Source organism: Sorex fumeus, unplaced genomic scaffold (assembly GCF_029834395.1).
Source record: "Sorex fumeus unplaced genomic scaffold, SorFum_2.1 ptg000149l, whole genome shotgun sequence".
NCBI classification, from domain to species: Eukaryota; Metazoa; Chordata; class Mammalia; order Eulipotyphla; family Soricidae; genus Sorex; species Sorex fumeus.
Window position 1 is genome coordinate 6,827,040 of NW_026606206.1, and position 22,888 is coordinate 6,849,927.

Sequence of the window (22,888 nt, forward strand, 5' to 3'; positions counted from 1 at the left end):
AGTAACCCCTGTGCATCGCCGGGTGTGACCCAAAAAGCAAAAAAAAGAAAAAAGCAAAAAAAAAGAAAAAAGCAAAAAAAAGAAAAAAGCAAAAAAAAAGAAAAAAGCAAAAAAAAGAAAAAAGCAAAAAAAAAAAAAAAAAAAAAGACTTTCCCAAGAGTGCGTGTGCGTACCCCGGCCCAAGCACGAAGCCCCCAGCCGGCCGAGCAGCTCCGGCGCGGCCCGTTTCCCGGCGGCCGAAGCGCAGCCGAGCCCGGGGCGGCCCGCCGGGCGCGGGGCATGCCGGGAAGTTCCGGGGCGGGCGCGCGGCCGGCAGGGGGCGCGCCGCGGGAGCGCGCCGCGGGAGCGCGGGCGGGCGGGCATGGCCGGGCGCGTGTGGACGCTCGGGCGCCGCGCCGGCCTCGGCCTCCTGGGCCGCGCCGGGGGTCGCCGCGCGGTGAGTGAGCGAGCGGGTGGGCGCGGGGCGGGAGGCCTCGACCCCGGGGCGGGGGCGGGCGGGGGCGGGGGCGCGCGCGCGGGCCGCCCGGCTGCGGGGACCTCCGCGCGCGCTCACGACGCCCGGCCGGGGGCGCGCGCGCGCGTGTCCGTTGGGTTAACGGGGTGTCGTGGGGGGAGGGGCGGGGGCGCGTTTCCGCGGCAGGGGGCCGCCCCGGGGTGCCCCTTTCGCACCCCCAAAACCCAAGTGCGGATCGAGAGGCCCGAGCGAGAGCTAGGAGTGAGCCCGGAGCATCGACACCCCCCACCACCCCCGCCCAAAAAAGTGTGGATATAGTTGTGTGTCTGTGTATGCGTGTGTGTGTGTGTGTGTGAGATGTTAGGGCTATGTTGTGTGCAGTGTTAGTGCAGAGTGCTGTGCGTGTCTGTGATGTTGCTGCTGTGTTGTGTGCAGTGCAGGTGCAGACGTGTGTGTGTGTGTGATGTTAGTGATGTGTACAGTGTGGCCTGTGTGCGTATCTAGCGCTGTGTTATGTGCGGTATTAGTGCAGTGGTGCGTGTATGTGTGTGTGTGGGGGGGGTGACATTAGTGTTCTATTGTGTGCAGTGTTAGTGCAGTGTGCTGTGTGTGTCTGTGATGTTAGTGCTGTGTTGTGTGCAGTGCGGGTACAGTCTGGTGTGTGTGTGTGTGTATGTAGTGTATAATGTTGGTGGTATGTTGTGTACAGTGTGGCCTGTGTGTGCATACTAGTGCTATGTTATGTACACCGTTAGTGCAGTGGTGTGTGTATGTGTGTGTGTTTGTAATATTAGTGTCATATTGTGTGCAGTGTTAGTGCAGTTTGCTGTGCGTGTCTGTAATGTTAGTGCTATGCTGTGTGCAGTGCTGGTGCAGTCTGGTGTGTGTGTGTGTATGTAGTGTGTAATGTTAGTGATATGTTGTATACAGTGGTGTGTGTATCTAGTGCTGTGTTATGTGTGGTATTAGTGCAGTGATGTGTGTATGTGTGTGTAATATTAGTGTCATATTGTGTGCAGTGTTTAGAGCAGTGTGGTGTGTGTATAATGTTAGTGCTATGTTGTGTGCAGTGTTAGTGCAGTGGGGTGTGTGTGTATAATGTTAGTGCTATATTGTGTGCTGTGTGTGTTGTGTGTGCAGTGTTAGTCCAGTGTGCTGTGTGTCTGGAATGTTAGTGCTATGTTGTGTGCGGTGCTAGGGCAGTATGGTGTGTGTGTGTGTTTGTGTGTAATGTTAGTGATATGTTGTGTACAGTGTGGTGTGTGTATATACTCGTGCTCTGTTCTGTGCAGTATCGGTGCAGTGGTGTGTGTATGAGTGTGTGTAAGTGACATTAGTGTTCTATTGTGTGCGGCATTTAGAGCGGTGTGGTGTGTGTGTGTATAGTGTTAGTGCTATATTGTGTGCAGTGTGGGGTGTGTATGTATGGTGTTAGTGCTATGTTGTGTGCAGTGTTAGGCCAGTTTGGGGTGTGTGTGTGTATGGTGTTAGTGCTATGTTGTGTGCAGTGTTTGCGGTGTGTGTATGTTGTGGGCAGTGTTAATGCAATGTGGTGTGTGTATAGTGTTAGTGCAGTTAGTGTGTGTGTGTGTGTGTGTGTGTGTGTGTGTGTGTGTGTGCGTGCTGTGTTTCCAAGCCAGGGCTTTTACAAAGGAAGTGCTCGAAGGGAGGGAGGCGGCTTGTCCGGGCTGCTGGGTATCCAGCGCTGAGGGCAGGAGGGGGAAGGACCCTCTCTGCAAAGGGCCGCGTCTCATCTTCTCCTTCGCGGGAATGAGAGTTTGGCTTCCTGCCCCCCAGGACGGGAGGGAAAGGAGCCGAGACTCAGGATGGGCCCGACATGTCCGGGGGTCTCCAAGCTGGGCCCCCGGGTGTTGCGGTGCAGGGCAGCGGGCAGTCGGCCCTCGGGACGGAGCTACCTGGGCACCAGCACCTGGGCAGGTGATGTTGTGGGTGGTGACGGGAGCAGGTGAAGCCCAACCCCGATGGAGCGCGGAGCTCTCGGGAATATGTTTTTGTGCTTTTTGAGTGGTCGTTTGTTTGTTGGGGGCCCACACCTGGCTCAGGGATTACACCTGGTAGGCTTGGGGTCATGTGGGGTGCGGGGAATCGAACCCAGGTCTGATAGGATAGCGCCCTACCCGCGATACTGTCGCTTCCGCCCCGGGAGTGCCGGAGTCTGCACGCGAGGCCTCAGCTTCCCTGGGCTGTGCTATTTGGCTCACACCCCGTGTGTAGACACAGCAGCGGGTTGGCGGGGACCCAGCGGTGGATCGCGGCTTCTCTGGGCCACCTCTCGGGACGGCCGTTCCAGTCGCGCCAACCCTCCTCCGGGCACAAGACCTTCGTCCTTTCTGACTTGCCCTCACCCCTGCCTGCACCCTCTGCTCCATTTCTGACTTAACAGGAGTGACGAGATCTCTGTGGGGCCCCCGGGTGGGACTTTTACAAGGACTGTTGTCGGCTTGAGCCCACCCAGTTTGAGCTGACCTGCAAACCCGCATCACGCCTGTTTTTCTTTTCTCTTTCTTTCGTTTGGGGGCCTCACCCGGCAGCCAGTTCTCAGGGTTTATTCCCGGCTCTGTGCTCAGGGATCATTCCTGGTGGTGCTCCAGGGACCCAGTGCAGGGCTGGGGACCAAGCCAAGCTTAACCACATGCTGACTGCATGCCAGGCAAGCGCCTGAGCCCCCGTATTCTGTCTGTCTGTCTCTCTCTCTCTCTCGCTCTCTCTCGTTCTTACCCTACCCCCATGCTTGGGGCTTACTCCTGGCAGTGATGAGAGGACCAAGCAGTGCCAGGGTTGTATCCAAGCCTCCAGCTTGCAAAGCTTGCGCTCAGCCCTCTGAGTGCGCTCGCTCTCTCTCTCTCTCTCTCTCTCTCTCTCTCTCTCTGGCCTCTAGACCTCTTCTTCCCTGTTGAATGAATCAGATTTGTTGACGCTCTGTTTCACGGTTCCCTTGCACACCTCCAGCACCCGTGGAGTTGGGGCGTTGACTGGCCACTGGGACCACCTTGCTGTCCCGTTCATTTGAGGCATCGCTGCCCTGACAGTCTTGCGCTCCAGAGATCAGCAGGATCTGGCCAAGGGCGCCGGCTTCAGTCTGGTTTTTCTCCGCCGCCCGACATCTGCCCGCACTGGCCGGCAGAAAGAAAATGGTAGCCATCTATGTCGTTCTAAATTTTCTGGTAGCTCTGCGGGAAAAGGTAAAAGTTAAAAAGTTATTGAGATCAGGGCTGGAGCAATAGCACAGCAGGTAGGGCGTTTGCCTTGCACGCGGCCAACCCAGATTCAATTCCCAGCATCCCATATGGTCCCCTGAGCACCGCCAGGGGTGATTCCTGAGTGCAGAGCCAGGAGTGACCCCCTGTGCATTGCTGGGTGTGACTCAAAAAGAAAAAAAAAAAGGAATTGAGATCAATTTCAGCGACGGATTGAGGGTTCCAGTGTTATCCAAACTTCTATCGTTTCTTGGGGCCGGAGTGATGTAGTACAGTGGACAGGACACTTGCTTTGCAGGCCGCTGACCTCGAGTCACTCTTCAGCGTCCCGTATGGTCTCCCGAGTACCGCTAGGAGTACTCCCTGAGCGCAGCGCCAGAAGTCAGCCGTGCTGAGCACCGCCAGATCCCCAGACCTGGGGAGAACAAATAAACAAACAAAATACTATTCCCATTATGTCATCACTCCTGGAAAAAGTCATTGCCCGGGGGCAGGAGAGAGAGCTCTGTGGACAGGGCTCAGGCTTTGCGTTCGAGAACCCGGGTTTGATCCCAGCACCACAGGGTCCCCCACGCACCTGTGCTATGAGTCCCAGGAAACCCACAAGCAAAAACAGGAATTAGGGGGCTGGAGCGATAGCACGATGGGTAGGGCGTTTGCCTTGCACGCGGCCAACCTGGGTTCGATTCCCAGCATCCCATGGGGTCCCCTGAGCAACGCCAGGAGTGATTCCTGAGTGCAGAGCCAGGAGGAACCCCTGTGCATTGCCAGGTGTGGCCCCCAAAAAAAGCAAAAAAAAAAACAAAACAAAAACCATGAATTAGCCAGAGAGACAGTACAGCAGGTAAGGCACTTGCCTTGCATGTGGCCGACCCGGGTTCGATTCCTGGCATGGCATGGGCTCCCCCCTCCCTCCCTCTGCCCGCCCCAAACACTGTCAGGAGTGACCCCTGAGTTCAGAGTCAGGAGTAACCCCTGGGGATCGCTGGGTGTGGCCGCCAAAAAAAAACTCAAAAAGTTGTTTTTCGAGTAATTACTGGGCTGTTCTGTGTTCTTCTTTCCTTCCTTTTTAAAACTGTGTCGTAGCCCCCCACCCCACCCCAACCCCTCACATTGCTGGGAGGCCCCCTCCAGGCTTCCCTGGGCAATGCCGCCCTGAGGGTTCAGCCTGAGCACTTGGTGCCAGGGCCCGGTGGTGCTCCCACCCCCGTCCCCCACACGCCTGCCCCGCATTCGCTCTGGCAACACACAGCCGTCTCGACCCTCGGTGTGCGTGGAACTAAAGGTGACCACCTCAGGGTCCCCCCAGCACAGCCAGATGTGCCCCCACTCGCTGCGAACCTTTCCAGTCCCAGTTCTCCGTGGCTCGAGCATATGTGAATGGTCAGAGCTGCCCGTTGCCCGCGGCGGCCACCGAGCTTAGCTCTGAGGCAGGCGTGGGCAGCGTTTGATGGTGGCTCTCGGCTCCCTGACCCCCCCAGGGGGGCCGCTCCCCAACTCTAGGGACTCGGGGGCAGCTGACGGCCTCGGCCCTGCCGAGGCCTGTGCCTGCCCGCCTCTAGGCGGGAGGAGAGACCCGGACTGAGTGTCTTTCTTGATCTATTTGGCGGGTTTGTTGTGGTTGTGTGCTCAGGGATCCCTCCTGGTGGCCTTCTCGGGACCGTACAGGATGCCGCAGATTGAACCCAGACTGAACCTGCCTGTCATCCTGTCATCCCGGCCTTATTCATAAGCAACTCTCATTTTTAAACTAAACACAGGGCGGCCAAAGATGTAATGACTTGCCGGAGCACTAGAACAGCGGGTAGGGCGTTTGCCCTGCACGCGGCCAACCCGGGTTCGATCCCCAAGCATCCTCTGTGGTCCCCCACACACCGCCAGGAGTGATTCCTGAGTGCGGAGCCAGGAGTGAGCCCTGAGCATCGCTGGGTGTGACCCAAAAAGAAAAAAAAGGTGGGGGGTGGCTGGAGCAATAGCACAGTGGGTAGGGCGTTTGCCTTGCACGTGGCCGACCTGGGTTCAATTCCCAGCATCCCATAGGGTCCCCTGAGCACCGCCAGGAGTAACTCCTGAGTGCAGAGCCAGGGGTAACCCCTGTGCATTGCCGGGAGTGACCCAAAAAGAAAAAAAAAAAGAATGTAATGACTTGCTGCGTTGTGGCATACACAGGAAACCAGCCCGGTCCCTCTGAGGCGAGCCTGTTTGAAAGACCAGCCCTCACAGTCCTCCGCCCAGTGCCAGAGAATTCACCTGCTTGCAGAGCTCGGTTGCCCAGAGGCAGCCCTGTGTATCTTTCACGTCTATGATCGGATGCGTGGAGAGCAGCGGAAAATCGGAATCCGCTCCCGCCAGAATATTCCTGCTGAGGCCAAACAGAATGCAGCTGTGCCTCTTCCTGTCTTTCTGCCTGTCTGTCTTCTTTTCTTGTTTTGGGTGCACCCCAGCAGTGCTCAGGGCTTACTCCTGGCTCTGCACTCAGGACTCCCTCCTGGCAGTGCACAGGGGGCCACACGGGATGCCAGGGATGAAACTTGGGTCAGCCGCCATGTGCAGGGCAAGCGCCCTTAACACTGTGCTATCGCTCCAGCCCTGCTGTGCCTGTTTTTTTTTTTTTTTTTAGCTCAAACCATCTCCTTTACACTCTCTGTTTAGTGGCACTTTTTTTTTTAATTTTGGATGGTTTGAGCCACGCTTAGCGGTACCCCAGAGCTACTCTTGGAGGTGCTCAGCAGAGCACATGGTGCCAGGGATTGAATCCGTCAGCCACGTATAAGGCAGGTCAGTACCTTAACCCCTGTGCTACCTCCCTGGCCCTCTCTGTGCTTTTCAGTGGTGATTTCACTGGTGAAAATGATCCCAGAGAACATAAGGTAACAAAATAAGAGACTAACACCCAAGAGTAGCCGAGATAAGTACCAGGAGGTTCACTCCATGGCTTGGAGGCCAGCCGCACACGCGAGGAAAAAAGGCAGCTCAGATAGAGAAGGGAGCACCAAATCAAGGGTGTTGGGAGGATGGGAGAAGCATGCTGAAAGTAGACTATAGACCAAACATGACTGCCACTTAATGCCTCTTTTGCAAACCACAACACCCAATAGGAGAGAGAGACAACAAAAGGGAATGCCCTGCCACAGAGGCAGGGTGGGGTGGGGGGATGGGGGGTGGGAGGGATACTGGGACCCGTGGTGGTGGAAGATGGGCACTGGTGGAGGGATGGGTGTTCGATCATTGTATAACTGAAACCCAAGCACAAACATTTGTAAGTCTAAAACTGTACCTCATGGTGTCTCACTAATAAAAATTAAAAAGAAAAGAAAATGACCCCAGAGGTCTGTGGGAGTCCTGGGCTTGGTCCCTGCACACACGGTCCACCAGCTGGTTCCAGGTGTTACCTCCAAGCACAGAGCCAAGAATACTTTCCCGAGCACCATCAGGAATGGCCCCGAGTCCCCAAATTAATGGCGATGAAGATGATGATGAATAAAAGAAGGTGGGGAAAACTCCTAAGAAATATTCCCGGGGTTGAGGTCAGAGTGATAGCACAGTGGATATGGCATTTGCCTTGCACGCGGCCAACCTGAGTTCGATTCCCAGCATCCCATATGGTCCCTGAGCACCGCCAGGAGTGATTCCTGAATGCAGAGCAGGAATAAGCCCTGAGCATCGCTGGGTATGGCTCAAAAAAGCAAAAAAAAAAAAAAAAAGAAGAAGAAGAAAAATACTCCTGGGGGGCCCAGAACAATAGTACAGCGGGTAGGGCTTTTGCCCTGCACACAGCTGACCTAGGTTCGATTCCCAGCATCCCAAATGGTCCCCCAAGCACCGCCAGGAGTGCATGAACCAGGAGTAACTCCCGAGCATCGCCAGGTGTTACCCAAAAAGGAAAAACAAAGGTGGGGGGAGACATTGACAGACTGCGGTATACTGAAAAGTTGAATGTTCTTCCTTGCTTTCAGCATGTGACTCCCCACTGTCTCGGCCTGGTCCTGACCATCAGAAAGCAGAGCGTCTCCTTGGTGACCCTCAGAACCACGGGGACTTGGGGCGGCCCCAGGTGAGATCAAGCATCTGCTTCCCCGTCTTCTCCCGTCAGTGCAGCGTTTGCACGCGTGCGCACACGCTCTTGCAGTGAACCGGCCGTAAATGTCGGGATTGCGCCCCAGTCCATTTTCCCACTTCCCTCTTGCTGGGCGTTGGGGTTGTTTTCCGAGAGTGGTCGGGTGCTCACCTCTTTGCCGTCTCGGGAGCGAGGGCAGATGCAGCTCTGACACACAATGCACTCGTTCCCGGGTGGTTCCTGGCCCTCCCCAGGCCAGGCCGCCTCCCCAGAATGGTCCAGGAGCTTCCAGTGTGGCTGTCCCCACTAGGGCCCTCCTGTCCCCGGCAGGCGAGGCGGGTCTGCCCTGGCCATTGGATGTCGGATGTTCTTTAGGCGATGGGCAAGGTGGCGTGACTTTGACCACGAAATTCCGGAACATTTTTTTTTTTCAGTTTTTATTAGTGAGACACCATGAGGTACAGTTGTAGACTTGCAAATTTTTGTGCTTGGGTTTCAGTTATACAATGATCGAACACCCATCCCTCCACCAGTGCCCATCTTCCACCACCACGGGTCCCAGTATCCCTCCCACCCCCCACCCCCCATCCTGCCTCTGTGGCAGGGCATTCCCTTTTGTTCTCTCCTTTTGGGTGCTGTGGTTTGCAAAACAGGCATTGGGTGGCAATCATGTTCGGTCTATAGTCTACGTTAAGCATGCCAGGTTTATGTGTGTGTTAAATTTCTATAGACTCTCATTAAATAGAGAATGCCGGGAATTGAACCCAGGTTTCCTGCACGTAAAGCGTTTGCTCAGCCCTTTGGACTTTCTCTACTCTTTGTGTGTGTGTGTGTGTGTGTGTGTGTGTGTCTGCTTTTTGTGTGCATAGGTGCGGTGTTGGGCTTGGTGTATTCAGGAGCTAGTCCTGACTCTGGGCTTGGGGGGCCTTACGCGGTGCTGGGGATTGAACCAGTATTGGCCACATGCAAGGTAAGTGCCTTCATTCCTGTGCTATTTTCCTGGCCCTCTTTCCACTTCTCCAGATTGCCTTTCATTTATTTATCAATTCATTTATTTTTTTCTCCACACACAGACACATTCTGCAGCTCTTGAATTTAATTGCGTTCAGTCTTCCACAAGTAGGTGCTGAATCGCGTCTCTCAGTCTTGATTTGGGTGAGGATATTCTTTGCCTGGGCTGGAGTGATAGCCCAATGGGTAGGGCCTTGGCTTGCACGCAGCCCACCCAGGTTCGAGTCCCCCGTCCCTCCCGGAGAGCCCGGCAAGCTACTGAGAGTGTCCCGCCCCCACGGCAGAGCCTGGCAAGCTCCCGTGATGTATTCTTTTTTTTTTTTTTTTTTTTGCTTTTTGGGTCACACCCGGCGATGTTCAGGGGTTACTCCTGGCTCATGCACTCGGGAATCACTCCTGGCGGTGCTCGGGGGACCATATGGGATGCTGGGAATCGAACCTGTATCGGCCATGTTGGCTGCGTGCAAGGCAAACGCCCTACCCGCTGTGCTATCGCTCCAGCCCCCCGCGATGTATTCGATATGCCAAAAACAGTAACAACAAGTCTTACAATGAAGATGTTACTGGCGCCCGCTCTAGCAAATCGATGAACAACGAACGGGAGGATAGTGTTACCGTGCTCATTAGATAGAAATACATTTTTGTTTTGTTTTTGAGTCACACCTGGCAGTGCTCAGAGGTTATCCCTGGTTCTGCACTCGGGAAATCACTCCTGGAGGGGTCGGGAGACCATATGGGCTGCCCGGGATCGAACCCTGCTAGACGATCGATCACTCCGGCCCCTGTAAATCCACTTTTGCCTGGCTTCTTCCAGTCACCGGTCGGGGGCTGAGATCATGCAGACTGTGTTGCCTCTGGAGCCGGTTCTGTTTTGCTCTCCCTGACTTCGATTGCACGAACACACCACACTTGCCCTGTCGTGTTGCCTGTAGATTTTCACGCGGCTTCCACGGCAGGGCTAGACGGGGCTTCTGCCGTGAACAGTCCAGTGTCGTGCATGTCTGTGTTTTTGGACAGGGGCTGGGGCCAGTGGTCAAACCCAGAGCTTCCCACACGAGACCTGTGCCCTGCCACTCACACACACACACACACACACACACACACCAGCCCGTGCATGCCTTCTGGCAAAGTTGGAGCTGTGTATCTGTCGGGTGCGTCCCCAAGAGTAGAATTAGTGGCACAGGAACGGACACAGCTTCCGTAGATACTGCCCAGCGGCTCTCCAGGGCCATTGCCCAGTAGTTGACTTGCCGTCAGCCGTAGCTGAAAGTTCGAGTTACTTCACGTACTGGTCAACTCCACCTCTCATTTTATTTATTTTTTTATTTTATTTCATTTATTTATTTATTTTTGCTTTTGGGTCACACTCGGGATTGCACAGGGGTTACTCCTGGCTCTGCATTCAGGAATTACTCCTGGCAGTGCTCGGGGGACCATATGGGATGCTGGGAATCGAACCTGGGTCGGCTGCGTGCAAGGCACATGCCCTACCCGCTGTGCTATCGCTCCAGCCCTTCCATCTCTCATTTTAATGATCTGATGGCATCTCATCAGTGGGTTTTGTTTGTATTTTCTGGGTGTTTTTTGTTTTTTTGCTTTTTGGGTCACACCCAGCGATGCTCAGGGATTACTCCTGGCTCATGCACCCAGGAATCACTCCTGGCGGTGCTCGGGGGACCCTATGGGATGCTGGGAATCGAACCTGTGTCGTCCATGTTGGCTGCGTGCAAGGCAAACGCCCTACCCGCTGTGCTATCGCTCCAGCCCCAGTGTGTATTTTCTTTCTTCCTTTTTTCTCTTTTTTTTCCCCCCTTTGGTTTTTGGGCCACACACAGCAGTGCCAAGAGCCTTTTCAAATATTCATTGACCATTTGGCTACCTTTTTTTTCCTCTCTCTCTTTTTTTTTTTTAATGAAGTCTAGTCAGGTACTTTACACATTTTTCTGTTGGATTTTCTTTTTTTCTTACTGATGTGTAGAAATTCTTTATTTCTTCTGGAACTGGACTAGTCTTTCTCAGATATATATAAATGCCTGTTTCCTCCTGCCCTGTGGTTTGACCACCATAAATTTTAATAACAAGAGCAGTGAAAAGAACCTCAATATCCAGCCGAAAGAGGTCAAATGAATTTTAAAATGTGTGTCTATTCCAGAATTCATTGCTGTAAACTTGCGTTAAATGAAATGCAAGAGGCCAAAAAAAATTTTTTTAAGAAAACATATGTCTCCAGGGCCTGGAGCCATCATTAGTACAGCGAGTAGGATGCTTGCCTTGCATATGGCTGGCCTGGGTTCAGTCACTGACACCCTCCCCGCTCCCCCATATGGTCCCTCAAGCACCACCAGGACTAATTCCTGAGCACTGAGTAACCCCTGAGCAACACTGGGTGTGACATAAATAATAAAACTACAATAACAAATATGTGTGTGTCTGCATACATGTATATTGCAGAATTCCCTATGTAGAAATAGACTTTTTTTTCCTTAGATATTAAATGTAAACATTTAGGTACTTCACTTAAAAAAATGTATTGATTAAGATTCTGTGATTTGGGGCTAGAGCAATAGCACAGCGGGTAGGGCGTTTGCCTTGCACGCGGCCAACCCTGGTTCGATTCCCAGCATCCCATATGGTCCCCCGAGCACCGTCAGGAGTGATTCCTGAGTGCAGAGCCAGGAGTAAACCCTGAGCATGGCCAGGTGTGACCCAAAAAGCAAAAAAAAAAAAAAAAAAAAAAGATTCTGTGATTTATTTGGAACCAGAGATCGTTCATTGGGGAAGGTGCTTGGCTTACAGGCAGCCAACCAGAGTTCGATCCCTGGCAGTCCCCTAAGCCCACCAAGAGTAATTCCTGAGTGCAGAGCCAAGAGTGATCCCTCAGCAGTGCTAAGTGTGGCCGGAAAACAAAACAATTCTGTGCTTTACGTTCTATTAATAATGGTGCTTGGGGACTTGAGAATTCATAGTACTGCGGGGAAGGTGCTAGCCTTGCATGCAGCTGACCCAGGTTCAATCCCTGACACCCCATGGGGTCTCCGGAGCACCACCAGGAGTGATCCCTGAGTTGCAGAAACAGGAGTAAGTCCTATGCACCACCAACTGTGGCCAAAAAATATATATATATATATTTTTTTTTTTCTCATGCACGTAATTCCAACACCACAGCCATCACCATTTGTATATTGAAGCATAGAAAGTTCTGGAAAGGTTGGAAGGCTATAGAAGAGACTCGAGGGTAGCAGTCTCGAGGGTGGCAGTCTCGAGGGTGGCGGAAAGTCTCACTTCTCCCTGTGAGGCCTCTGAGGTCTGTGAATGTTGACTCTGACGTGTGAGGTATTTCCCGCCCGTTTCCCACGTTGCCCTGATACCCGTGAGCCTGGAGCGGAGACCCCCCGTGACGGTCTCTGACTGGCTTCTGTGTTGGCCCTGCAGCTCTCTGGATGAGACCACCTACGAAAGGCTGGCGGAGAAGACCCTCGACGCCTTGGCAGAGTTTTTCGAAGATCTTGCAGACAAGCCTTACACCTCGGACGATTATGACGTCTCCTTTGGGGTACGTCCTTGCTTATGTGCAACTTTAACTTAGGGTTGCCTCCCTGCAACTTTTTACGAGAAGAAAGAACTCAGAGCCAGAGAAATAATAGTACGGGGTTTAGGTAAGGGGCCAGCCTTGCATACGACCGGCCTGGTTTTAGTCCCCAGCACTACACATGGTCCCCAGAGCACCGCCAGGCATGATCCCCGAGCCAGGAGTAAAAACCTGAGCACTGCCCCATGTGCCCCCCAAAAAACAAACAAACCAAAAAATAGAGAATTTCTATGCCAAAGAAATAGTACAATAGATGGGGCACTTGCCTCACACACAGCCGACCTGGGTTCAATCCTCAGCCTCCCATGTGGTCTCCTGAGCACTGCCAGGAGGGATTCTTGAGTACAGAACCAAAGAGTAACCCCGAAGCGTCTCTGGGTCTGGCCAAAAACCAAAGTAACAAACATAAAAGAATTCCCTTGTAGGTCCTGGAGTGAGCTCAGCAGCTCGATGTGCCTTTTTTTTTTTTCTTTTTGGGTCACACCCGGCAATGCACAGGAGTTACTCCTGGTTCATGCACTTAGGAATTACTCCTGGCGGTGCTCGGGGGACCATATGGGATGCCGGGAATCGAACCCCAGTCGGCTGAGTGCCAAGGCAAACAAATGCCCTACCCGCTGTGCTCTTGCTCCAGCCCCTCTGTGTGCTTTTCATGCGTGAGGCCCCAGCATCACCTGGTCTCTGAGCCTGCCTGGAGTGACCCCAGGCACCCAGCTAGGGGTAGCCCTGAGCACCGCCGGGTGTGGCCTTAAAAACAGAGAAAATCTTGGGGTGAGGGTGAGGGGCGGGGGAGCACACCTGGCCGTGCTCAGGACTCACTCTGTGCTCTGGAATCATTCCTGGGGGGCTCGGGACCATCTGGGCTGCCCTGGATCGAGGCAAACACCCTGCCTGCTGTACTGAGCCCCAAAGCAGACACCTTAGCCTGGAGATTTCATGCAGGCGACCCTAGCAGGCGACCAAGCATTCTACCTTGATTTCCAAACAACTTTTATTTGCTTGCTATTGCTTTCTTGTGACTTGCTGTGGTGCTTTGAGCTTCTGTAATCACAGGGCTGTGCTGTGGTGGCACAGGGACCCTGGCAGCGGAGGCCCCCCACACCACCAGGAGCAGCCTAGCGCAGCTGGGGCAGGATCAAACTTGTAGCAAAAAAAAAAAAAAATCATTTCCCAGGGGATTCAAATTTGCATCCGGAGGGCAAACCCCTAAGCCAGGTGGTAGCCTCAGGCAGGTACCTTGGAAGTGCTGCTCTGCACCAGCTGGCCACCAGGTGGCAGACGTGAGCTAGCGGGGCGGCTTAGAACACTACTGGGCGGAGCCTCCTCCCCCTGCCGACGGTTAATTAACACCAGAGTCTGTTGTCTGGGTGCATTTGGCATTGAGTTGTGTCATTAAAGTGAACTTTTCGATTTTGTTTTGTTTGTGGGAGGGAGGCAGGGAGGGAGGGGCCACACCCGACTGTGTTCAGGGGTCACTCCTGGCTCAGTGCTCAGGGATGGTTCCCGGCAGGCTTGGGGAAGCCGTCTGGAGTGCCGGGGATCGAACCCGTGTCACCCCACCCGCTGTACCGAAGGGACCCCGTAGATGGAGCCGGCAGGAGGGTCTTGGAGAGCGTATCAGGCCTGGTTGGAAAGTAGTGAAACTAGAGCACCAGAGAGATGAGCCAGTGGGTAGGGCGGGCCTGAGTTTGATCCTTCAAGCTCCGCCAGGAATAGCCCAGAAGGAAGTAGGGAGGGACCCAGGCCCTGGGAAATCCTTCCCCACATCTGCAGTACAGAACCAGAAGAGACCCCTGAAGACTACGGCGGGCCGGCGGGCGCAGACTCCCGCTGTCTGTTGGCAGTGGGGGAAGGGGTCTGGTTTAGCCCCCTGGACCCAGTAAATGAACTGGGTCCACCCTCCGTGGGGTGCCGGAGAGGGTGGCATTAGCCTCAGGTTCATGGGGGTTATGTTGGGATTAAATAAAGTCCCCCCAGAAAAGCTTCCTAGACATCATTCTCCTCCCCAGGAGGCAGCTGGCTTCTATTTTCAGAGAGTCGGAAGCCACTTAGATGCAGAATCTGGGCGCGACGTGGGTCCCCTCGGCGCCTGGCGTCTGCAGATGAGCTGCTGACAAGGGCCCGGCTATTTCTGCTCCCCGTCCCCAGGGCGGGCCCACACTGGTGGGTGGGAACCACACAGCCTCACCAGCCAGGCCCCGTCCCAGTGGGCCAGCGTGCAGGTCGCAGCAGCTGCTGAAGGCTTGGACCATTCCTTCCGCCTGCCTCCCCTCCGGGCACTGAAGTCTGCCCACGCCCCATCCCCCAAGCAGTAACAGTCAGACCCTCCTCATCATCTGGCCTGCCCCAGACGGTCCCACACCTCCCAGACCCACGGCCTGTTCTCTGCCTCCTCCTGCCACTGGGTTTTGGAAACGGCAGCCAAAGGCCTGGGAGGGGCCGGAGCGATAGCCCAGCGGGGAGGGCGTTTGCCTTGCACGCGGCCGACCCCAGTTCGATCCCCGGCATCCCATATGGTCCCCTGAGCACTGCCAGGAGTCATTCCTGAGTGCAGAGCCAGGAATAACCCCTGCTCATTGCTGGGTGTGAGGCGAGACAGGAAAGGTGTCAGGGGAAAGGAAAGGCTTGAGATCTGCGCGGCTGAACAGATACCCTGTTGCTGGACTCTTTGGGAGCAAGCAGCTGCCCTTCCTACCCGCCCCCCACCCCACCCCCACCCCCACCGGGCCCGCAGGTCCCCTTGAGGCTTTCTGATTGGGGCCAGAGAGCAAGCTGGGTGGGCGGGCGGAGCATCTGCCGTGTGTGCTGAGAGCCGGCCAGAGTTCCTCCCCAGCACCTCAGGGTGCCCGAGCTTGTCGCAGGGGCCAGAGTCATCCCTCAGCTCAGAAGCCACACGGAAAGACCAGGCCGTTACATGGGCAGGAGTGGCCTTTGGTGACGCCCCCAGTTCCTGCCAGGATCGTCTGTTGGGTTCCCCTTGGAGGTGTCAGGGCCTCTCCTCGTCCGAATCTGGAGGGGCAGCACAGGCTCACGAGACGGGCCAGGGACACCCCCCCCCCCAGCCCAGACCCCGGGCCTGCGCAGAGTGTGGGAGCCACCCAGGAAACCAGCGTCTGGGTCCCTGAGCCCAAGGTCCCAGGGGAAAAGAAGCCGCGGGCGGGGGTGCGGCAAGAGGACAGGCATGTGAGGGGCTCGGCCTGCTTCTGCGGAGGGACAGGCGCGCGCTCTGACCGTGGGTGCCCTTGCCCTGCAAACCGCCCTACAGTCCGGCGCTAGAAAACTATCCAGTAAGACCAATGCAGTGTCATCGGTGTGTTCATGTGAGCAGTTGAGACGCAGTCCAGCTGGAATAGGAAGGCAGGTTGGGGGAAATTGTAGAGAGCACCAGGGGCCGGGTGGGGCGCTTGCCTGGCAGCTGGTCCACCGCGGGGTTCTGGGAGGCCTCTGGTCCCTGGAGCTCAGGGGTCTGCCAGAGGAGGGGCCGATTCCTCCCTCCAGGGCTGTGAGTGTGTCGCAGGCAGTTCACACCGGGGCCAGGTGCACTGTGTCCAGAGCAGAGCGCATGCTTCTGCTCAGGTTGGTTTCATTTTCTCCCTCCCTCCCCCCAGAGTCTCTGGAATCTCTCCCCACATGCTCTCAATTTAAAAACAATGATAAAAAGCTGGAGCCAGAGCAGTAGGACAGGAGTGAAGGCCTTTTCCTTCCCTGAGCCAGGTCGGGTTCTGTCTCTGGCACCTTCACAATGGCCCAGGAGCCCCCACAAGTGATCCCTGAGCACACGGAGCCGGGAGGGAGCTCCGAGCACTGTTGAGGTGGCCCCAAACAAACAAAAGAAGTTATGAAAAAGAACTCAGTAGAGGGGCTAGAGAGAGAGTACAGTGGGCAGGGCGTTTGCCTGGCACGCTGCCGACCTTGAGGCATCCCTTAATGGTCCCCTGAGCACAGCCCGGAGTGATCCCTGAGTGCAGAGACAGGAGTAACCCTGAGCATCTCCGGTGCAGTTCAAAACAAAACCAAAACCAGGGTCTGGAGCAATAGCACAGCATTTGCCTTGCACGTGGCCAACCCGGGTTCGATTTCCTGCATCCCATATGGTCCCCCGAGCACCGCCAGGGGTAATTCCTGAGCACAGAGCCAGGAGGAACCCCTGTGCGTCGCCGGGCGTGACCCAAAAAAAAGCAAAAATAAATAAATAAAAATAAATAAAGTGAGCCACGTGAATCTTGGTTTCCTGGTACATTGAAGAGCAGTGCTTATTAACCTCTTGTCCTTTTTTTTTTTTCCTTTCCCTTTTTGGGTCACACCTGGCGATGCACAGGGTTACAGGGTTTTCTCCTGGCTCTGCACTCAGGAATGACTCCTGGCGGTGCTCAGGGGACCCTATGGGATGCTGGGAATCGAACCCAGGTCGTTCGGCTGAGTGCAAGGCAAACGCCCTCCCCGCTGTGCTGTCACTCCAGCCCCGCCTCTTGTCTTTTAAAGTGCACAGAAGCATTTGGTCAAAAAGGAAGGAGCGAGAGGGAAGGGAGGGAAGGGAGAAGGGGGAGACCCAGGAATTTAAGAAGACTATTGAGTGAGTACAGCAGGGAAGGCAGAAGGCCTTGCAAGGGGCTGGTGGGGGTCAGTCCCTGACGCAGGCGCCTTGATCCCTTGAGCGTCGCCAGGATAAACCCAGAGCAGAGCCGGGCGTGGCCCAGAAAGCAGAGAGCAAGGGAGGGAGGGAGGAGAGAGACAGAGAGGGGCTGTTGGCCCAGAATGATGGCGCAGAGGGCTGCTGGGGGCCTGGGTCCCTTCCCCAGCGCCCCCACCGTTGCTAGTAACCGTTGCGTTTCTTTGCTTCCTTTCCTCCTTCCCCGTCCCCTCCCCCCCCCAGAGTGGCGTTTTAACCGTCAAACTGGGCGGTGATCTGGGAACCTACGTGATCAACAAGCAGACCCCAAACAAGCAGATCTGGCTGTCCTCACCCACCAGGTGAGTTTCCCCGCCAGAGTCAGCCCTTGTTCCGTTTGTCGTGATGTTGTGCTCTGTGTGGCGAGTGACCCGCTGACGCATTCGGACAGTGCCCGCGAGTCTCATCCCCGGTGGGAGGCTTCCTCTGGGCGCCGTCACTTCTCTCTGCCGCCCCAAGCAGAGATCAGGATGTTCACCAGGTCCAAAGTGAAGAGCTTCAGAATCAGTTTCCCTGTTAGGTCGTTGCCCAGAATATCTTGAGTCAATATTCTGTTTCAGTATTTGTCGCGGGGACCACGTCCAGCAGTGCTCAGGGGCTGCTTATGGCTCAGTGCTCGGAGGACCTTAGCGCAGTCCAAGGGGTCGAACGCAGGCCTCTAGCATGCAAAGCGTGTGCCCAGCCCCTCAGACTCTCTCCGGCAGCCCTGCCCCTGACACACCTCTGGGCACTGCAGCATCTGAACCAGGTGTGCTTGGCACTTTGGAGCAAGCTCAGGTGTCGCCTCCCTTAGGTTCTGTGCATCTCGGCCAAGGGCCACTTTGAAGTCCCTTTGGACCCCCGGGCCGTGTGCACTGTGGCCTTGGGGAGCTCTCTCTCTCTCTCTCTCTCTCTCTCTCTCTCTCTCTCTCTCTCTCTCCTTTTTGGGTCACACCCAGCGATGCTTGGGGTTCCTCCTGGCTCTGCACTCAGGAATTACTCCTGGCGGTGATCGGAGGACCGTATGGGATGCTGGGAATCGAACCCGGGTCAGACATGTGCAAGGCAAACGCCCTAACTGCTATACTAGCGCTCTGGTCCTCTCTCAATTGAATAACCATGAATTACAAAGTCCCATGAATATCCGTGATTGAGTGTCAGGCGTAGAATGTCCCGCGCTGGTCCCTTAACCAGCGCCCCCCCTCCCTTCTGCCCTCCTGCCCCCATGTCCACATGTTCCCTTCCCTGACTTTGGTCTGGGTGCGGCGTGGGGGGGGCGGGTGTGCACCCCACTTTGCGATGCTCACGGCTCATTCCTGGGACTGCTCAGGAATTACTCGTGGTGGTGCTCGGGGGACCCCGTGGAACGCTGGGGATCGATCGCAGATGCCCTCCCTGCTGTATGATTGCTCCCACCCCTCCCTCCCCTAACTTCTCCTTCCCACCCCTGCCCCAGTGCCCAGCCTCCTGCCGAACCCAGTTCTCCTGCTGCTCTTCGTGTCTCTGGCCACTGAGCATTTGAGATTCCCCACGCGTGAGGGAGACCATCCTGCATCTCCTCCTCTCTGACTGATTTCATTCCGCACGATCCTCTCCAGACCCGCCCACATTGCCGTGACTCCACATGTCCTTACCCTCCAAGGAGTATCCCACTGTGTACACGGACCGTGGATCCTTGACCCAGGCGTCTGTTCTCGGGCACTCAGGCTGTTTCCAGATCCTGGCTGTCGTGAATAGTGCGGCAGTGAACGCAGACGCATAGACGCCTTTTTTGCTGTGGGTTTTTTTGGAGCTTTGGGTTGTATTCCTGGCAGTGGAACTGCTGGGTCAGACGGAAGCTCGGTTTCTAGATTTTTGAGAGATGTCCGTATTGTCGTCCCGAACGTCAGGCCCGGTTGACGTCCCCCCCCCAGTGGTGAAGGAGGGTCCCTGTTCCCGTGGGAGCTTCTGGAGCCGCTCTCTCGGGCAGCTCACCCCTCTCCACCCCACCCCACCCCCACTGGCTGTTGCTGAACTTCCGTCCCGTGTGTCCAAATGGCCCCGCTGTGCCTCAGCTGACTGCCAGCAAAGGGACTGAGAAACTGAAAGCAGCTGGAGGGCCAGAGCCATATAGCAAGTCCAGCAGGTAGCATATTTGTTTCGCATGTGTCCGACCTGGGTTCGATCCCTGGCATCCCATATGATCTCCTGAGCACAGAGCCAGGAGTAACTCCTAAGCATCACCAGGTGTGGCCAAAAAAAGAGAGAAAGGAAGGAAGGAAGGAGGAAGGGAGAAAGGGAGGAAGGAAGGAAGGAAGGAAGGAAGGAAGGAAGGAAGGAAGGAGGAAGGGGAGGAGGGGAGGGGAGGGGAGGGGAGCGGCAGGCGGGCCATAGTACACCCACAGGCACTTACCTTGCTCACAGAGTAGCTGGGTTTAATCGCCAGCCTCACCGGGGCATGAATGATCCCTTCCCACAGAACTACGAGTTGGGCCTGAGCACAGCTGGGTGTGGCCCAAAAAGACAAAAGAAAAGAAAAAAGAAGTGAAAGCTGAGCAGCCAGTCTTCCCGGATCACTCACGAGCACTTCCGAAGAGCAATAAGGACTAGAAATTGGGAAACTCCAACTATATCATCAGTACGGAATTCTCGGAAGTCGAGTGGTTGTTTGCATCTTGGGGGGTGGGGGCGGCTTAGGGCCTCATCCCAGGTAGATCAGGGCTAACTCCTGGCTCTGTGCTCAGGGACTGATCACTCCTTAGCAGGCTTGGGCGATCACGTCAGGGACTAGGGGTTGAGCCTGGGTCAGCCACGTGCAAGGCAAGCACCTACTTGCCATACGATCTCTCCAGCCCTACATTTTTTATCATTAAAATTCCGTACAATTTGGGGCTGGGGCAATAGCACAGCGGGTAGGGTGTCTGCCTTGCATGCGGCCTACCCTGGTTCGATTCCCAGCATCCCATATGGTCCCCTGAGCACCGCCAGGGGTAATTCCTGAGTGCAGAGCCAGGAGGAACCCCTGTGCATGGCCAGGTGTGACTCAAAAAGCAAAAAAAAAAAAAATTTGTACAATAAATCTTGGGCTGGAGCGATAGCACAGCGGTAGGGCGTTTGCCTTGCATGCAGCCAACATGGCAGACCCAAGTTTCATTCCTCCACCCCTCTCGGAGAGCCCGGCAAGCTACCGAGAGTATCTCGCCCACATGGCAAAGCCTGGCAAGCTCCCCGTGACATATTCGATATGCCAAACACAGTAACAACAAGTCTCACGAAGGAGACGTTACTGGGCCCACTCGAGCAAATCGATGAACAACGGGAGGACAGTGACAGTGACAGTGACAGTGACAATAAATCTTACCTCGTCCAAAGCTGCCATCATTTTTTTTTTATTAGTGAGACACCATGAGGTACAGTCATAGACTTACAAATTTTTGTGCTTGGGTTTCAGTTATACAATGATCGAGTACCCATCCCTCCACCAGCGCCCATCCTCCACCACCGCGGGTCCCAGCATCCCCCCCACCCCCCATCCCCCCCATCCCAACCTGTCTCTGTGGCAGGGCATTCCCCCTTGTTCTCTCTCTCCTCTTGGGTGTTGTGGTTTGCAAAAGAGGCAGTGGGTGGCAATCGTGTTCGGTCTATAGTCTACTTTCAGCCATCATTTTGAGGCAGGTAACGATAGACAGTTTCTCGCCCTGTGACGTGTACTTTTTTGTCCCATGTGAATTAAGTCTGAACTTCCTTTACTGCAGCCCCCTTTAGGAAGTAAACATCCACAGAAAACAACTGCAGAAATAAGTCGTTGCCAGCCAGGCCTGTATTCAGAGAGTGTGGCTTTTATTCTGTGGTTCTTTCATTTCGTGGTCCCTCATTCCCCTGACCCTGAAAGAGCCCCCAATATGCCATCGGGCTACACTAGCACGTGACAGGGATGAATGGAGATGTGACTGGCGCCCGCTCGAGCAAATCGATGAAAGACGAGGTGATCGAGATAGTGATATTTCGTGGTGCCAGGGATCGAGCCGAGGGTCTCACACGTGCAAGGCATGCCACGTCTCCAAAGTCTGAAAGCTGCCGGTCAGCGTGGGAGAGAGAGAGCTGGTGACTAGCCAAGGTTTGAGCCCAGTGCCTGAGACCTGATCCCTGAGCACAGAGCCACGAGTCAACCCTGCACACCAATGGGGGCCACTCCCCAGATACAAACAGAGAGACCCTTTGGTCGAGTGTGGTGTGTTTTCACGCCAAGAACTGCTCCAGAGTCGCCCTAGAATCAGTGTCACCGGTCACCTTTAGAGGAGCCCGGCACACCTCCACCGTGGGGGTCTCAGTCGCTGTTTCGCTGGCTTCGGCCCGGAGGGGCACGCCCGCACACTCCCTGTCTCTCTTTTTTCTTCCAGTGGGCCCAAGCGTTACGACTGGACGGGGACGAACTGGGTGTATGCCCACGACGGGGTGTCCCTCCATGAGCTGCTGGCCGCCGAGCTGACCGACGTCTTAAAAACCAAACTGGACTTGTCCTCCTTGGCCTATGCTGGGAAAGGACCCTGACGCCCAGCGCAGCCAAGATGCTGAACCCCCGGAACCCAGAGGCGCCCGGTCCCGAGCCCGGCTCTCTCGTTTCCCTACAGGCGTTGGGGGCTTGCTCTGTGCCTTGTCCCTCTCCACGGAGCCGTGGGACAGTGTCCAGGACCCGGTCGCCTGGACTCCCGCAGAGAAGGAAGAGAAACGCTTTTGTTCTCCGCTCCACTCTCTGAAGGACCTGCCTTAGACACCGCGTGGGGAGCAGCCAGCTGACCTCGCCCCTGGTCTCCGGACGAGCCTCCGGGAAGGGGAGCAGCTCTCCGTGCTCCCTCGCCCTGTGGGACACGGGAACATGTCCCAGCCCTCGCAGACTGGAGTGTCAACCGCTGTGTGAAATGCACATAAACCAGGGCCGTTGTCTCTGTTGTGGTTTGTGTCTGCCGGGGGATGGCCTACAGAAGCTGTGACCTTGTCTCCCAGAGGGGTGTGTGTGGGTGTGGGTGTGCGTGTGTGTGTGTGTGGCCTGCATGGGTGACTCAGGCTGTTGCCGTGTCTCCCAGAGCTCTGTGTGTGTGTGTGTGTGTGTGTGTGTGGCCTGCATGGGTGACTCAGGCTGTTGCTGTGTCTCCCAGAGCTCTGTGTGTGTGTGTGTGTATGTGTGTGTGTGTGTGTGTGTGTGGCCTGCATGGGTGACTCAGGCTGTTGCCGTGTCTCCCAGAGCTCTGTGTGTGTGTGTGTGTGTGTGTGTATGTGGCCTGCATGGGTGACTCAGGCTGTTGCTGTGTCTCCCAGAGCTCTGTGTGTGTGTGTGTGTATGTGTGTGTGTGTGTGTGTGGCCTGCATGGGTGACTCAGGCTGTTGCCGTGTCTCCCAGAGCTCTGTGTGTGTGTGTGTGTGTGTGTGTGGCCTGCATGGGTGACTCAGGCTGTTGCTGTGTCTCCCAGAGCTCTGTGTGTGTGTGTGTGTGTGTGTGTGTGTGTGTGTGTGGCCTGCATGGGTGACTCAGGCTGTTGCTGTGTCTCCCAGAGCTCTGTGTGTGTGTGTGTGTGTGTGTGTGTGTGTGTGTGTGTGTGGCCTGCATGGGTGACTCAGGCTGTTGCTGTGTCTCCCAGAGCTCTGTGTGTGTGTGTGTGTGTGTGTGTGTGTCCTGCCTGCATGGGTGATTCAGGCTGTTGCCGTGTCACCCAGAGCTCTGTGTGTGCGTGTGTGTGTCCTGCATGGGTGACTCAGGCTGTTGCTGTGTCTCCCAGAGCTCTGTGTGTGTGTGTGTGTGTGTGTGTGTGTGTGTGTGTGTGTGTGTGTCCTGCCTGCATGGGTGACTCAGGCTGTTGCCGTGTCACCCAGAGCTCTGTGTGTGTGCGTGTGTGTGTCCTGCATGGGTGACTCAGGCTGTTACCGTGTCTCCCAG

At 55.4% G+C, this 22,888-nt stretch overlaps 1 protein-coding gene across 1 annotated transcript; it reads left to right on the forward strand.

Moving 5' to 3' along the window:
* The first annotated feature begins 351 nt into the window (after nucleotides 1-351).
* FXN (frataxin) lies at nucleotides 352-21,884 on the forward strand. Its single transcript, XM_056106928.1, has 5 exons — nucleotides 352-436; nucleotides 7,629-7,726; nucleotides 12,173-12,293; nucleotides 17,203-17,300; nucleotides 21,357-21,884. Exons 1-5 carry the CDS (start codon nucleotides 362-364, stop codon nucleotides 21,505-21,507), a joined length of 543 nt encoding a protein of 180 aa, XP_055962903.1. The 5' UTR covers nucleotides 352-361; the 3' UTR covers nucleotides 21,508-21,884.
* Nucleotides 21,885-22,888: the final 1,004 nt, after the last annotated feature.